General features: G+C 47.8%; 1 protein-coding gene across 2 annotated transcripts in view; it reads left to right on the top strand.

Annotated features, from left to right (window-relative positions):
- The window catches only part of CASZ1 (castor zinc finger 1), a 346,407-nt gene that overhangs the window by 152,910 nt on the left and 178,360 nt on the right, over positions 1-15,137 (top strand). For both annotated transcript variants that reach the window (XM_058160962.1, XM_058160963.1), the window contains exon 3: positions 11,801-11,900. In XM_058160962.1, the coding sequence (XP_058016945.1) occupies positions 11,897-11,900 (4 nt within the window). In that variant the 5' untranslated portion in view covers positions 11,801-11,896. The remainder of the gene's footprint in view (positions 1-11,800; positions 11,901-15,137) is intronic.

The raw sequence follows: 15,137 nt of genomic DNA, 5'->3' as shown, positions 1-15,137 counted from the left end.
GTGTGACACTCCCTTGGGGTCTTGACAGCTCCTTAGAAGAGGCTGTCGGGACAGGGAGGCCCAAACAAAATGTTTGGCCGCGAAAGGAATAGTTTCCATGACACTTTTTGGGACCCCCATCCTTCCGTCGGGGTAACCCCGGAGCGGGGGGGGGTGGCAGGGAAAGAAGGACGGGAGGAATGTGGGGGTGGAAAAGTGTGTGCATCGAAGAAGGGGAACAGATCCCAAACAAAAGGAAAGAGAAAGAGATACCAGGGAGAGGTGTCCGACGACGGAGGGGCGAGGAAGCCTTAGATGCATTGACAGCTGCCCCAGCTCCCGAGGACGGGGAGGGGGAAGGCAGAACATGGGGTGGGGGGGAGCGAGCCGGTGGGACGGACAGTAATTTAGTCAGCTTTCCGATCCTTGCATAATCGAGGGAGTCTTTTTATAAAAAGACAAAAAATTTCCATTTTTCATCCTCTTCTCCGAGGCATTTCCTTCAGGAGAGGCGTCGTAAGAGCGAGAGTTTTCCCGGGGCGCTTTGGTAGGCACTCGGGTCTCTGACCCTTTTCATCTCTCCTTTTGCAAGCTTGTTTGGAGGTTCAAGGAAGGGGAACCTCTTATCTCCGCTGATTTTGGGCCTTTCCGCAAACGCCTTTCGGGTTTAGCGAGAGGGGCTTCTTCGGTTTAGGACCTGAGCTGGGTTTGGTGTGGGCTGGGGGGGTGGGACGTACGATCTCCCAAGGGTCTTTTGAGTAGCAGTGGGCCGTTCAGTACGAGTTTGGCAGAACTTTTCTGGGGCAGACATAAGACTTGGACGGGGCTGGAATTTGCATCCCAGGTTCTCCTTGCATCCTCCGCCTCTGCTTTTCTGTTCCTCTGATCCACTCTATCCCTCCTCCGTCCCCTTTCCGCATCCTCTTTTCTCTCTCTCTCTCTCCCTCCCTTCCCCACTTTATAATTACAGATTAGACTTAATTGATTTGTTTAGACAGCCAAAGAGCAACTCCAGCAGGAGGTGATAGGGGAGACGGCCAAATTATTGGCAGAAGCGTTGAACGGGGGATAGGCCGAGGATTCAACCTGGGCCGAGGATTGCCTTTTTCATCCTTTCTGTCTTTTTCCCCTGCCGTGCTTGGCCACTCGGTTTGGCTGCCGTTTCATTCATCCATGTCCTTTGAATGGAGGTTGTTCCTGTTTGGAAGGTCGAGGGCTTTTTTAAAAATTCGATCGTGCCTGTTTGTTGGATCTCGGATGGAAAGGGGTGGTGGGCTCTCAACCAGAGTCCGAGTTACAAAACTAGTTTGCTTCTGCTGGCTTGTGTCCTTTTTGCGCGTCTCTTTTAAGAAAGAAAGAAAGAAAGAAAGAAAGAAAGAAAGAAAGAAAGAAAGAAAGAAAGAAAGAAAGAAAGAAAGAAGTGAAGTTTCTGCTTTGAATATTCATTTGCATGCTGCCTAGAAAAACCGATCCAGCGGACTTGTGCGCAACAGAGGTGTGTGTGTGTTTGCGTTAGTGCGTGGATGGCCTTAATGCCTAATGCCTACCTTCCTTGTATGTCTGGTTTACGTATTTGAGCCTTAGCACAATATTCCAATCTCTCAGGGGTTGCCCCGAAGAAGAGGGAGTCAAGCTATTCTCCAAAGCACCTGAAGGCAGGACAAGAAACAATGGGTGGAAACTAACCAAGGAGAGAAGCAACTTAGAACTAAGGAGAAATTTCCTAGCAGTGAGGACAATTAACCAGTGGAACAGCTTGCCACCAGAAGTTGTGAGTGCTCCAACACTGGAAATTTTTAAGAAGCGGTTGGATAACCATTTGTCTGAAATGCTATAGGGTTTTCTGCCTAAGCAGTGGGTTGGACTAGAAGACCTCCAAGGTCCCTTCCGATTCTGTTATTCTAATTCTATTCTGTTCATATTTCCATAGTTCTTCTGCTCCTCCTTCAATAATAACCAAGCTGGGCCTCGGCGGCTTCACACATCTGAACAAGGAGAGGAAAGAGATATGTTAGCTCTTTTCCCACATCTTCCTCTTTTGCGGTGCCTTGCTTTGATTTTGTGGTCAACTGAGAAGCTGCCCTCCTCCCAAAGTAACCTGGTGGGACCACCCTCTGCAGATCTTGTTCAGGGAGATGAGGAAATCCTTTGGTCGCCTGTACTTTTCTCTCCCCTTCCATGACTCACTCTTCCTTTTCTGGCGTGCGTTGGGCGCAATGGGAGGGGGTTAACTTGGAAGGGATTCCCCCTTTGGCAACAAACCGCCGAACTCTCTATGGCATCCAATTTACTCTTGGTAGGCTGTCCCTTTCTTTGGCACTCGCGGGCTGTATTCGCACACAGCATGCTTAACAAGGAAGATCTAGTAGCGAACAAGGACAAGACGTTTGTTAGCTGTTTACGACTTTGGTAGTTTAGTGGTTCTTTTTTTTTTGCAAATCTAACCCGCTCAATACGGTTTAGCGCAGTAGCTCCCAACACTTGGGGTACCACGGACCGGTTCCACGAGGAGAGTTTTTTTCCGCGGACCGCTGGGGCTTTGCTAGTTTGCGTGGCCCGGTTTCTTGCATGCCATGACCCGGTGCCAATCCATGGACTTGGGGAATTCCTGGCTTGGTGCATCCGCCAGAAAACAGGGTTAATTCAATCATCGGGTTCAGGATAGTATGTAATATTACTATCGAATTCCACAGCGGCTCAAACTTGGAGAAATCTAGCATCTTTCCAAGCCCTGGGGAAGATCCTGCTTCCAAAAATTGCTACCCAAAAAAAAAATTACCTTACAGCAGAGATAAAGCTTTTATCTTATAAAAGATATAAATCTCTTTTTACGGAGGAGGTCGGATTGGGAAAAGGGATCAGGCCGTTGGAGAAAAAGAAAGTGTTGGTTTTCTCCTGTCTGTGCTTTCCAGCATATTGTTGATCGTGTCCATTTTATAGAATTTTTTTTAATAGAATTTTTTATTGGCCAAGTGTGATTGGACACACAAGGAATTTGTCTTGGTGCATCTGCTCTCAGTGTACATAAAAGAAGGTACATCAAAGTACAACACTTACAACACTTCATGATAGTCATAAGGTACAAATTTAACACTTACAATTAAGCAATCAGGAAACAATATCAGTATAAATCATAAGGATACAAGCAACAAAGTTACAGTCATAAGTGGAAGGAGATGGGTGATGGGAACTATGAGAAGATTAATAGTAGTGCAGATTCAGTAAATAGTTTGACAGTGTTGATGGAATTACTTGTTTAGCAGAGTGATGGCCTTCGGGAAAAACTGTTCTTGTGTCTAGTTGTTCTGGTATGCAGTGTGTTCTATAGCGTCGTTTGGAAGGTAGGAGTTGAAATACTTTATGTCCAGGATGTGAGGAGTCTGTAAATATTTTCACAGCCCTCTTTTTGATTTTATAAACGGAAGGCCGGAGCCCTACCTCCTGGATCCTTCCCAGTGGCACTCGAATTGTGGAATCAAAATTAATTTGTTAAGGCTTCTAAGATGCCTTCGTGGTTTGGCTTGCTCTCTTTGATATAAAGTGAGCAGAAAGAAATTTGAAATCCTCTCTTAATATTTATTTTTATTTATTTTTATTTATTTATTTGTCACACAGTATATATAAGCGTAAGCATGAAATACACAGTATGTATAAGCGTAAGCATGAAATAACTATACAATATATAAGCATATACATATAAGTATGAGTATGTAATAACTATATTAATTGGATATAACGAAAGGAAACAATAGGACAGGAACGGTAGGCACGCTTGTGCTCTTATGCACGCCCCTTACAGACCTCTTAGGAATGGGGTGAGGTCAATAGTAGACAGTTTTTGGTTGAAGCTTTGGGGATTTTGGGAAGAGACCACAGAGTCAGGTAAAGTGTTCCAAGCACTGATGATTCTGTTACAGAAGTCGTATTTTCTGCAATCAAGATTGAAGCGGTTCCACATTAAGCTTAAATCTATTGTGTGCTCGTGTATTGTTGCGATTGAAGCTGAAGTAGTCTTCGACAGGAAGGACATTGTAATAGATGATTCTATGAGTTAAACTCAGGTCATGTCGAAGGCGGCGGAGTTCTAAAGTCCCATTTTCCTTTCTGAGTGGCAGCAAAAAGATGGTTAGAGAAGATTCTTTCCCCCCCATTTGTTGCCTGTCTGGAAAAGCGACAACCTGTTGAATGCAGCAAAAATGGACACAACATCCCTAGCCAGTATCTTTTTTTTTTTTTTTAAATCCTAACTAGTTTCCCCGATGCTTTGTTTCTGAGAAGCTGTGCGGAAATAGGTCCCTGAAGGCTAGTTTTAGATTTATTTTAGCTAGTCAGTTGTCAGGAAAATTTCTAACCCGCTGAAAAGGAAAATTGTGGATATTCCCCACTGGAAGGTTTTAAGAAGAGATCGGGCAACCTTGGTCTGAAATGGTATAGGATTCGAACTGGATCCCTCTTGATGTTGGAATGGCTCCTTTCCACAGTGAGCTTCATCCACGAAGACTTCTTGAAAGAAACGGCCATGCAGCCGGCTCCTCCTGCCCAAACAAGTCACCGTGAGGATCCGGAAAGTCAAATACCAACGCTAGGCTGGCTGCCAACCTAGAGAAGGTAGCAACAGACGAACAGAATTGGAAGAGGGTCTTGTCGGTCATCTAGTCCAACCCCTCCCCCCGCCCAAACAGGAGACCCTACACCATTTCTGACAAATGACAGTCCAGTCTCTTCTTGAAAGCTTCCAGTGATGAAGCTCCCACAACTTCTGTTCCATGGGTTGATTGATTGTTCAAACTGTCAGGAAATTTCTCCTTTATTTCTAGATTGAATCTCTCTTTCTTCAGTTTCCATCCATTGTTCCTTGTCCGGCCTTCGGGTGCTTGGTAGAATAGGTTGACCACCACCACCCTCTCTCTTTAACAGATTAACAAGAGTTGGAAGAGACCTTGTAGGTCATCTAGTTCTACCCCCCTCGGAAGCAACAGACTCATTTCTGACCGATGGCAGTCCGGTCTTTTCTTGAAAGCTTCCAGGGATGAAGCTCTCACAACTTCTGAAGGCAACTTCTGCTCCATTGGTGGATTGTCCTCACTGTCGGAAAATTTCTCCTTATTTCTAGGTTGAACCTAATTTTGCGTAGCTTCTTTTCCAAAAACACCACACTACTAACCAGAGCATATAAAACATTTGCTAGACCAATTCTAGAATACAGCTCACCAGTTTGGAACCCACACCACATCTCTGACATCAATACAATTGAACGTGTCCAGAAATATTTTACAAGAAGAGTTCTCCATTCCTCTGAAAACAATAGAATACCCTATCCCACCAGACTTGAAATCCTCGGCTTAGAAAACTTGGAACTCCGTCGCCTTCGACAAGACCTAAGCTTAACTCACAGAATCATCTATTGTAATGTCCTTCCTGTTAAAGACTACTTCAGCTTTAATTGCAATAATACTAGAGCAACTAATAGATTTAAACTTAATGTCAACCGCTTTAATCTAGATTGCAGAAAATATGACTTCTGTAACAGAATCATCAGTGCTTGGAATACTTTACCTGACTCTGTGGTCTCTTCCCATAATCCTAAAAGCTTTAACCAAAAACTTTCTACTATTGACCTCACCCCATTCCTAAGGGGACCATAAGGGGCGTGCATAAGCGCACAAACGTGCCTACCGTTCCTGTCCTATTGTTTTTCTTTTCTTCTTCCTATATATATGCTTATACCTCCTTATATTTACTATATAATCTTTTTGTATGATACCTACATATATTGTTGTGACAAAATAAAATAAATAAATAAATAAAAATAAATAAATGAATCTCTCTTCCATCCATTGTTCCTTGTCTTCGGGTGCTTTGGAAAATAACTCGACCCCTCCCCTCCTCTCTGTGGCAGCCCCTCAAATATTGGAAGACTGCTATCATGTCTCCTCTGGTCCTTCTCTTCACTATGCCCAGTTCCTGCAACCGTTCTTCATATGTTTTAGCCTCCAGTCCCCTAATCATCTTGGTTGCTCTTCTCTGCACTCTTTCTAGAGTCTTGACATCTTTTTTTATAGTGTGGTGACCAAAAAACGGATGCGGTGCTCTAGGTGTGGCCTTACTGTAAGGCTTTATAGAGCGGTATTAGGAACCTCCCTTGATCTTAATAGGTGAGCCTGCTGCTCCTTTAAGATCAAGCCGGTGGGTGAGTCGCATGCCCACCCACCCCCCCAAAAAAATATGAAAAAAAAAATGCCGGTTCTCATTCAGAGCCTCCTCGGCTGCTGTTTCCTCATCCTCGTTCCCCCCTCCCCTCCTTTGGAAACTTTTCCTGCCCAATTGTTATGTGCGATCCGATCTGGAAGTTACTCTCTAAGCTTCTTGTCACATTTTGACTTAATGAAGTGCAACTGAAGTGGGAATTGGGGTTCATCACCGTCAGTTTCTCGCTACTCCCTTGTTGTCGGGAAACCGGGGCGGTTGGGGACCGCAATGCAACGCTGCAAGTCGTTATCATTCCGGTCAGTCTGTTTAACACAAAATTAAACAAAGAACTAATTAGTGCCTCATGAATTAATAAATAACGGAGTTGCTGGGGAAGAAGGAGAAGGGTGTGTTGGGGGGGTGGGGGGGGTGGAAGAAAAGGTTTGGTTTTCTTGGGGTATTGGGGGGAAGGAAGGGGAGAGAGAGAAAAAAGTCAAATTAAGAGATGGGAAAGGGCCGAAGGGACGGACGGAGTCTTCTCTTTGTGCCAGGGAAAAGTTTTTGGGGTCCGTCCGGGTGAAGCCGCTGAGTCAGGGAAGTAGCCCAGCCTCAGGTTGCGTTTCGTGAATCGGGGGGTCACGTTCCTGAGAGGTATGAATATTTATATGGGGAAAAGAGTTTGCTGCCAGTCAAGGCAGCTTCCCAGGACTAGAGGAAGGATACCAAGCAGGCCCCCCCCCTCCCTGCCCTGGTGACGGCAGATTTGCATGCAGCTGCCTTAAGTGACAGCCCCCCCCCAGCTCCTCGTGTGAGTCCAAATTGGCTGTTCATTCTAGGAACCGAGTGCAGAATTGTTCCCCCCCCCCCCCCATCCTGCAAAATGGCAAAATCCTCCTGAAACAGAAGGACTAAGTGGCTAGTCCTTAACGTTACACACAGAGACTTCGGGAAGTTGTCTCTCGTTCCGAAAAGCATGCATAAAACGGCAAGGGGCTAGGTTCCTGACGGTTGCTGAGGTCGGAGGAGGGCGACTTCTGAGAGAAAACGAAATAAAAAAGTTATCACGAACGCAACAACGATCTCTGTGGGAAAAACGGATGTCTAAGTTTTACCGGCGCATTGTTAAATTGGCCTTTTTTTTTTTTAATCCCTTGTTCGGGCGGTATTGTAGTTCCACCGCCTGTCTTAAGTGACCTCCCTCTCTCGTATCGACCTGAGATAGAATCGTTTCTTCTTAAATTTATTCCTTCCCCCCACTTTTCCCATTATTATTTTTTTTGTGATCAGTGGGAAAAAACAAAACAAAAATAGACATCTGGAGCCTGAGCATTAAAAAAATGCATATATAAACCCTGCAAAACATGATGAGAAGGGGAAAACCCATTTGAGCAGTTCCATGATGGCGAACCTATGGCACGCATGCCCGTTGTAGCACGCAGCGCCTTCTCTGATGGCACGGGGGGGGGGCGCATGTGTGCAGAGGGTGGGAGCCATGTGTGCATTGCCTTTTTGGGGTTTGGGCCACGCCCCTGTGCATTCACTCCCATGCGTTGCCTGCTTTGGGCACTCAGTCCAGAAAAGGTTAGCTTAGTTCATGGTGAACTAGTTCGTGAGTAGCTCATCTGTAAAATGGGTACAGTGCGGGCCCTTGGCCTGCCTGGGAGTGACCCAAAGTTGAAGCTTGCTACTTAAAAACATGGATTGTGTTAGGTAAAAGCAGCAAGACTTGGAAGAGCCAGGAAGTTTGGAAGGAGCTATCCTGGGTTATGTTTTGAGTGCGTTTTCAGACAATTAAGGTCTGCCGTAATTTAGAAAGCAGTTTCTCCTTTATGACTCTCATTTGCATATGCAGATCTTTGAACCGGGCTTCCTTTGTTGTTGTTAGTCGCGAAGTTGTGTCCAACCCATTACAACCCCATGGACCACGTTCCTCCAGGCCTTCCTGTCCTCTACTGTCCTCTGGAGTCCATTTAAGCTCATGCTTCAGTGACTCCATCCAGCCACCTCGTTCTCTGCCGTCCCCTCCTTCTTCTTTTGCCCTCCATCGTTCCCAGCGTTCGGCTCTTCTCCAGGGAGTCCTTCCTTCTCATTAGGTGGCCAAAGGATTGGAGTTTCCTCTTCAGGATCTGGCCTTCTAAAGAGCAGCCAGGGTTGATCTCCTCTAGGACTGACCGGTTGGACGGCCTTGCAGTCCAAGGGACTCGCAGGAAGTCTTCTCCAGCACCAGAGTTCAAAGGCCTCCATTCTTTGGCGCTCAGCCTTCCTTACGGTCCAACTTTCACAGCCATCCATTGCAACTGGGAAAACCATCGCCTTGACTAGACGCACTTTTCCCTAATTCATAGAACAGCTTGCCAGGAGCCCCTCCCCTTTACGACCCTCGTTTGCATATGCAGATCTTTGGACCCGGTTTCCTTGGGGAAGAGCATATTGTCTCCTGGGGGCTTGAGTCTACCTAGGTTGCCTGTTTTTAATCCCTGATTAGCACCAAGTCCAGGAAGGAGAATATCCGGATAGCAGCATGTTCTTGGATTTTGGTGGGGGGGATTGGGCAGATGAGGTTCAGGAATCTCCTTTCCTGGGGTTGAAACACGGAGAGCCGGGCCAAAGTTTGGGGGGGGCTGGAAATGCCCCCCCAAGGGTGTGTGTGTGTGTGCCGCTTAGTCTGGTCTGCCCTAGATGCGGAGAGCCGCCGCTGAGCTTCCTTGGTGGCCTCCTTGTCAAAGGAGCTCCGAGGAGAAGAGTCCATCCTTTAAGAGGACATGTCAGGTTCAATTAGTGTTATCTGTCTAAATATGTGCTGGGAACAGAGAATACAAGCCGAGGCTTGGTGGCTTTGATGGAGACATATGCAAGGTCAGCTTGACTCCTGCAATCCCGCAATCTGATTTGGGGGGGATTACACCTTCTAAGTCAATTGGCCGCTGCTACTCCTCTTGCATCATTGATAAGCTGGCGGTGGCCAAAATAATAAAGGGGAGGGGAGAGCGGGCGAGGGTCGGAGGAGTGCATGGCCAGGCGGGGATGCGAGGGTGGGGCGGGGGAGAGACTGAATTTATTTATTTATTTAAATCTGGCACTGAGTGAGGGGTGGAAGTTGTGGGGGGACGACGACCAGCAGGGTAGAAAGAGGCGAGGGCCTGCAGAGAAGCGAGGAAGAAGAGGCACAGAGGAGTATTTGAATCTGAGTTTGTGTTTGGCCCTGAAAATCAAGGGACTTCGGATACAGGGGTGTGTGTGGCTCTGTTCATGCTCAGAGTACCTCTTGCATTGCCTTTTGGAACCCTAAGGAGCGGAAGGCAAAGAACAAGACCCCGGCCCCCCCAAAGAGGACTTTTAACTCCTCTTACCAAAATGAGGAAGGCTGCCAAACTGCAAGCCTCCCCCTCCCCCCACCGCCCCTCCAAGTCTCATTGCCACCGGTCAAACGTCGGGCCTACCTTGCAAGGCGGTTGTAAAGATTCGGTGGGACTCCCGAGCTAACTCCAGCCTAGCTGCGAGTTTCAAGTGGGGAGGCCCTGCCCTGGGGTTACTTTTGGGGATGGACGGACGGATAAGGGGTGGACGGTTGTGGGTTACATCCACAGAGCGGGCCAGCCAAGAAACAGCCGACTCCGTCCCCTCCAGCTATCAGCGGGGGAAAAACCGGAACGCCTGGCCAGCTGTTTTGCAAGCAGCTGGTTCTGCCTTTCCCTCTTCCTCTCTCTCTCTCTCTCTCTCTTTCTCTCTCTCTCTCTCTCCCCCTGTCCAAGACTCCCGTTCGGAAGTCTTACAATATGGTTCTTTTTTTAGGCTCTTTCACAGTTTGGGAACATATGGCTCTAAATAATTCAATTTACTTTGCATGATTCTCTTCTCTCTCTCTCTCTCTCTCTCTCTCTTTTTTGGGGGCGGGTTGGTTTCTTTCTTTCTTTTCTTTTCTTTTTAAGTGCAATTGTGGCAAGATGTGGAGAGGAACTGTTGGAAAAAATAATAAAATAATAATTTGAGCTCATGTGCTGAAGCTTGCTTCCCCGACGCTGTCCCACGCACCCCCAAATCTCTGCAGTCTCAACACAAGGATTTAAAAAAAAAAGAAAGAGAAAAGAATTGCTGGAACTGAGCATTTGCCTCCATGGTCGTTTCTCAATCAGGCTCCATTGGCAAAATACTTTGCTATCATTCTGCATTCAAATCTCAACATCTAAAGGACGTCAGGGATTTTTAAAAAATGAAGATTCTAGTCCCTATGCCCTACGTTGGCGACCAAGAGACACCCCCCCGCCCGCTCCCCCGTGCTACGTCTCTCCTCTGGTTTTGACAAAACTGCGCACAGGGCTAAAATCCTCTCCTAGTCAGGGTCACCGATAATTGAGTGAAGCGACAGCAGGAGATATATGGTGCTGTTTATAATATTTTTATGAATTGCCTTATGTTAAGATTACGAACCTTTCCTTCTTTTGTGAACTGTGTAATTGCCCTCATGGATCTGCTGGATTTTATGTTTATTTTGTTCTGTTTTGCTTTTTAGTATGATTGAAAGGTTTGTTGACCAGATTCTGTTTTCAATAAACAAACAAATTGGATATAATCTTTTGAAACGGGGACTCTCACGCCAGGCAGCGGAGATCTGAGTAAAATTCCCCTCCCTTCAAAGATGCCCTCACTGCAAGGGCCGTTTCGGTGGGAACAAGAGGCTTTGCTTTCCTATAGAAATGTCCCTAAAAAATAGGAAATGAGCCCCCTGCTCTCCATAACAGACGGACAGCCTGAATGCGAGATGACTTTTTGACTAAATAAATAAATAAATAAATAAATAAATAAGTAAGTAAGTAAGTAAGATGTAAGGAAGGGGCAGATAATTGACCCCCTTAAAACATTTGAACTTTTCTGCCCAAGAGTCTACTTTTTACACACGTCCGAAGGCCACAGGGGAGGGAGGTTTGGATTTTCCTGCCACAATTTCGCACGAACATCACATTTATAGCAGGGGTGAAATTCAGCAGGTTCTGACAGGTTCTGGTGAACCGGATGCGGAAATTTTGAATGGTTCAGAGAACTGGCAAAATATCACCTCTGGCTGGCCCCAGGAGTGGGGTGGAAATGGGGATTTTGCAGCATCCTTCCCCCAGGAGTGGGGAGGGAATGGAGATTCTGCAGTATCCTTCCCCCAGGAGTGGGGAGGGAATGGGGATTTTGCAGTATCCTTCCCCTGGAGTGGCATGGGAATGGGGATTTTGCAGTATCCTTCCCCCAGGAGTGGGGAGGGAATGGGGATTTTGCAGTATCCTTCCCCCAGGAGTGGAGAGGGAATGGAGATTTTGCAGTATCCTTCCCCCAGGAGTGGGGAGGGAATGGGGATTTTGCAGTATCCTTCCCCCAGGAGTGGGGAGGGAATGGGGATTTTGCAGTATCCTTCCCCTGGAGTGGCATGGGAATGGGGATTTTGCAGTATCCTTCCCCTGCCACGCCCACCAAGCCACGCCACACCCATATAACTGGTAGTTTTTAAAAAAAAATTATGGGGATGAAATAGGAAGAGTGGGGCAGCCCACTCTGCGTCCATGGGCTGCTGAACCGTCAGCGATGATGGATTCCCTGGAATTGACTGTCTTCCCTTCTTCTTCTCTTTTCCCCCTTTCCCTCTTCTCAGGATGAAGTGACTCCACAGCTTTCATTCAACACAACCAATTTGCGGAATCTTGATTCCAGAATTCTCAAAAGGTGGGAGGACCCACCAGGACCACAAATGGGTATGTCTTCCCGCGCGGGGTTACTTTTTCTTCTTACTTTTGGGTGCGTGCGCGTGTGGTGTGTTCGTAGCATGTGTCTGTGATCAATGTGGTGCTTAGATTCATCCCACGGCCTTCTCTGATGCTTCATACTTTCCCTTTACTTAAAAGAGAGGATATAAAAGGTGCAGGAAGAAGAAAAACCCAGCCACCGGCCAACCCGAGTTTCCTCTGGCAAAGAGAAACTCCAGGCTTGGGCTTTCTCCTGATGCCACACGGCGACTTTCTCTGCTTGGCCCTGTTGCTGTGCCCGAGTGGCAGCCTGCTCTCTCGCGGGGAAGGAAGGGGAAAATACCCGCTCGAGGAATTAATAGTTAAAAATGCTTCCCCGCTTATAAGAAGCTTTGCGCCGGCCGGATTTTCAGATTGCCTTTCAAGAAGCATCCGTTTGAAATCTTAGCGGTCAGCATCTCAAGATTAAGGAGGCCACCTGTGGACAGTTCCATTTAGGAGGGTTCCTCGTGTTACGGCGAGGCTGCCTTTCTTCAAAGCAGGGCTTCCTGGTCTCCGTCCGACTCCACCATTTCGAACCGGACCAAGTGGAGGAGGATAAAAGTCAAGATAAAGTTTCGCCCAGCACATACGTCTGCTAGTCGTTCCCAACTGTAGGGGGCGGTGCTCATCTCCGTTTCAAAGCCGAAGAGCCAGCGCTGTCCGAAGACGTCTCCGTGGTCATGTGGCCGGCGTGACTCAACGCTAAAGGCGCACGGAACGCTGTTCCCTTCCCACCAAAGGTGGTCCCTATTTTTTCTACTTGCATTTTTATGTGCTTTCGAAACTATTAGGTTGGCAGAAGCTGGGACAAGTAACGGGAGCTCACCCCATTATACGCGCTAGGGATTCGAACTGCCGGCCTTTTGATCGACAAGCTCAGCATCTTAGCCGCTGCTCAGGATACAATCCTACGTTTTGGGAAAAAGAGGGAGAGATTGAATCGTGGGTCCCTCCTTTGAATTGCTCAGACAGAAGCGAAGGCTGTAGCGGTTCTCTCGGCTGTGTTACTTTTGAACATTATCTCCCACCCACCCACCCAGGTTCAAGCCAGGCCAAATTTGCAAATGTCTCTTAGATTTGCGGCTGTGTTCGCTGTCGGGAGAACTTTTTTTGCGTTGTTAGAATAAGGGCAATAAATTTTGAAAATTCCCCTCGTCCCATCTTCAGCTGTCTGTGCAGCTATCTCCCGGAGGTTCGGCCAAGGACATGGGGTGCCCACTCCCCACCTGTCCCCCTCCTCTCTTCAGCCAGGTGTCAAGAGAGGGAGTGAGCAGGGCCTCTATCTCCAAGCCCGGTTGGTGTCAAGAGGTGACCGATAGAAGGCCAATGTTATGTAAATATTTCTGTTGCAACACAGCAAGAATGGCCAGGGGCTTGCTCATCCATCCATCATTGACATGGGCTCTCTGGAGGCGGGGGGGGGGGCTGAAGTGAGGAGGGGGAGAAGGAGGCAGACAGAGGCAGCATGTGCCCCATTCATAAACTGTTTGTTTTCCTTTTATCCTCATTGGTTTCAAGGAGACCCGCTGGGCTCCAGACTCCGGGCTTTTGTCCTCCCAAGCGCCCCACCCTCCTACTTGGCCCTTCGCTTCGCACACATCTCCCTCTCCCCCTCCCCGGCCCTACTGAAATAGCTCTACTTTTTTTTTTTTTGGCCTTTCGGTTTCTTTTCTCTTGACTTCAAAGGCTGCCCTCTTATTGTCTGGGGATTGCCAGGCAGTGGCCCTGAAATGCGATCACAGCCAGGCATGATGTAGGTCACCCTCCGAGCACCCTGCCTTGAGCGCTCAAAGGAACGGGCGGATGCTTCCTTTTGCGGGCTTCACCACCGTGGTTACAGCTCTTTCCTTCTGGTCCCCCCCCCTCTCTCTCTCTTGTCTTCACGATCCCTCACGGCTTCATCGGAGACTCCACTCTGCCCCCCCCCGCCCCCCACTCCTCAAATCTATTTTACTCTTCCCTCCCAGATCTCTGTGGCCTTTGGCTGGTCTGTTTCAAGACATGGGCCTTCTTGCTACCATGCAATGGGACAACTCGCCATGGCCAACATTCTGCGGCCAACTCTCTGCAACCAACCGCCATGGCCAACTCTTTGTGGCCAACTCGCTACGGCTAACTCACCATGGCCAACTCATCATGGCCAACACTCTGCGGCCAATTCTCTGCAACCAACTGGCCATGGCTGACATATTGCGGCCAACTCTCTGCAACCAACTCGCCAACTCTCTCTGTGGCCAACTTTCTGCGGCCAACTCACCATGGCCAACTCACCGTGGCCAACTCACCGTGGCCAACTCACCAAGGCCAACTCACCAAGGCCAACTCACCAAGGCCAACTCACCATGGCCAACTCACCATGGCCAACTCACCAAGACCAATTCACTAAGGCCAACTCATCATGGCCAACTAAGCAAAGCCAACTCACCAAGGCTAACTCACCATGGCCAACTCAATGTGGGACAACTTGCCACAGGGCAATTTAACCGTTCAATTTAATGATTTAAATTTTTTAAAAAAATTTGTTTTGTCATTCCCATTTCATTTTGCCCCTCTTTTTTGCATCCTTTCTTTAATGCTTCTATTCCACCGTTTCTTGATATTAGTGTACCTCTTTGTCCGTGGCTAGTTGGCCACGGTGAATTGTCATAGACCCCTTGTGCTTCTTGAAGGACTGGAGGAAATATCTGGGGAACCCCCTAGGAAATATCTCAGAGGGTTTCCCCTGCTTATTTAGACTTAGAAGGATCCACTCGGGTTAAGTTTCCCTATTCCCCACTCTAGCTCTTGGCCTCCAAGGGCCAGGATTCTCGCCTTCGATGCCTCTGAGAGAGCTGTTGGGCACGCAGCATCCCTGGTCTTGAAATACTGGCATAGGCCAAGGGTGGAAGCCCTTGCCTGGCTCAGCATTTGGCTGGCAAGTCCCTTTCGGCCTCACGGGTTGAGCCCTGGCATTGCAGCCAAGTTGAAGATGCATAGGCTTTAACTCCCAGAATTCCCCATGCTGCTGGTTTGGGGAATTCTTCCGATGAAAAACACTGCTTTATGTCCAACGTTTTCTGGAGGACGAAACTCTTTTATTCTATGCAAAGAATGGCCTCCAAAACTTTGGAGAGAGGATGGAGAGCAAATGACCTGATAGCCCCCCCCAGCTGACCTTTCATCTTATTTATATCTCTTTGAATGTTGGGCAGCCTCCCTCATCCC

Source organism: Ahaetulla prasina, chromosome 18 (assembly GCF_028640845.1).
Source record: "Ahaetulla prasina isolate Xishuangbanna chromosome 18, ASM2864084v1, whole genome shotgun sequence".
NCBI lineage: Eukaryota > Metazoa > Chordata > Lepidosauria > Squamata > Colubridae > Ahaetulla > Ahaetulla prasina.
The sequence above is the reverse complement of the archived record's forward strand: the minus strand, read 5'-3'. Positions and strand labels throughout refer to the sequence as shown.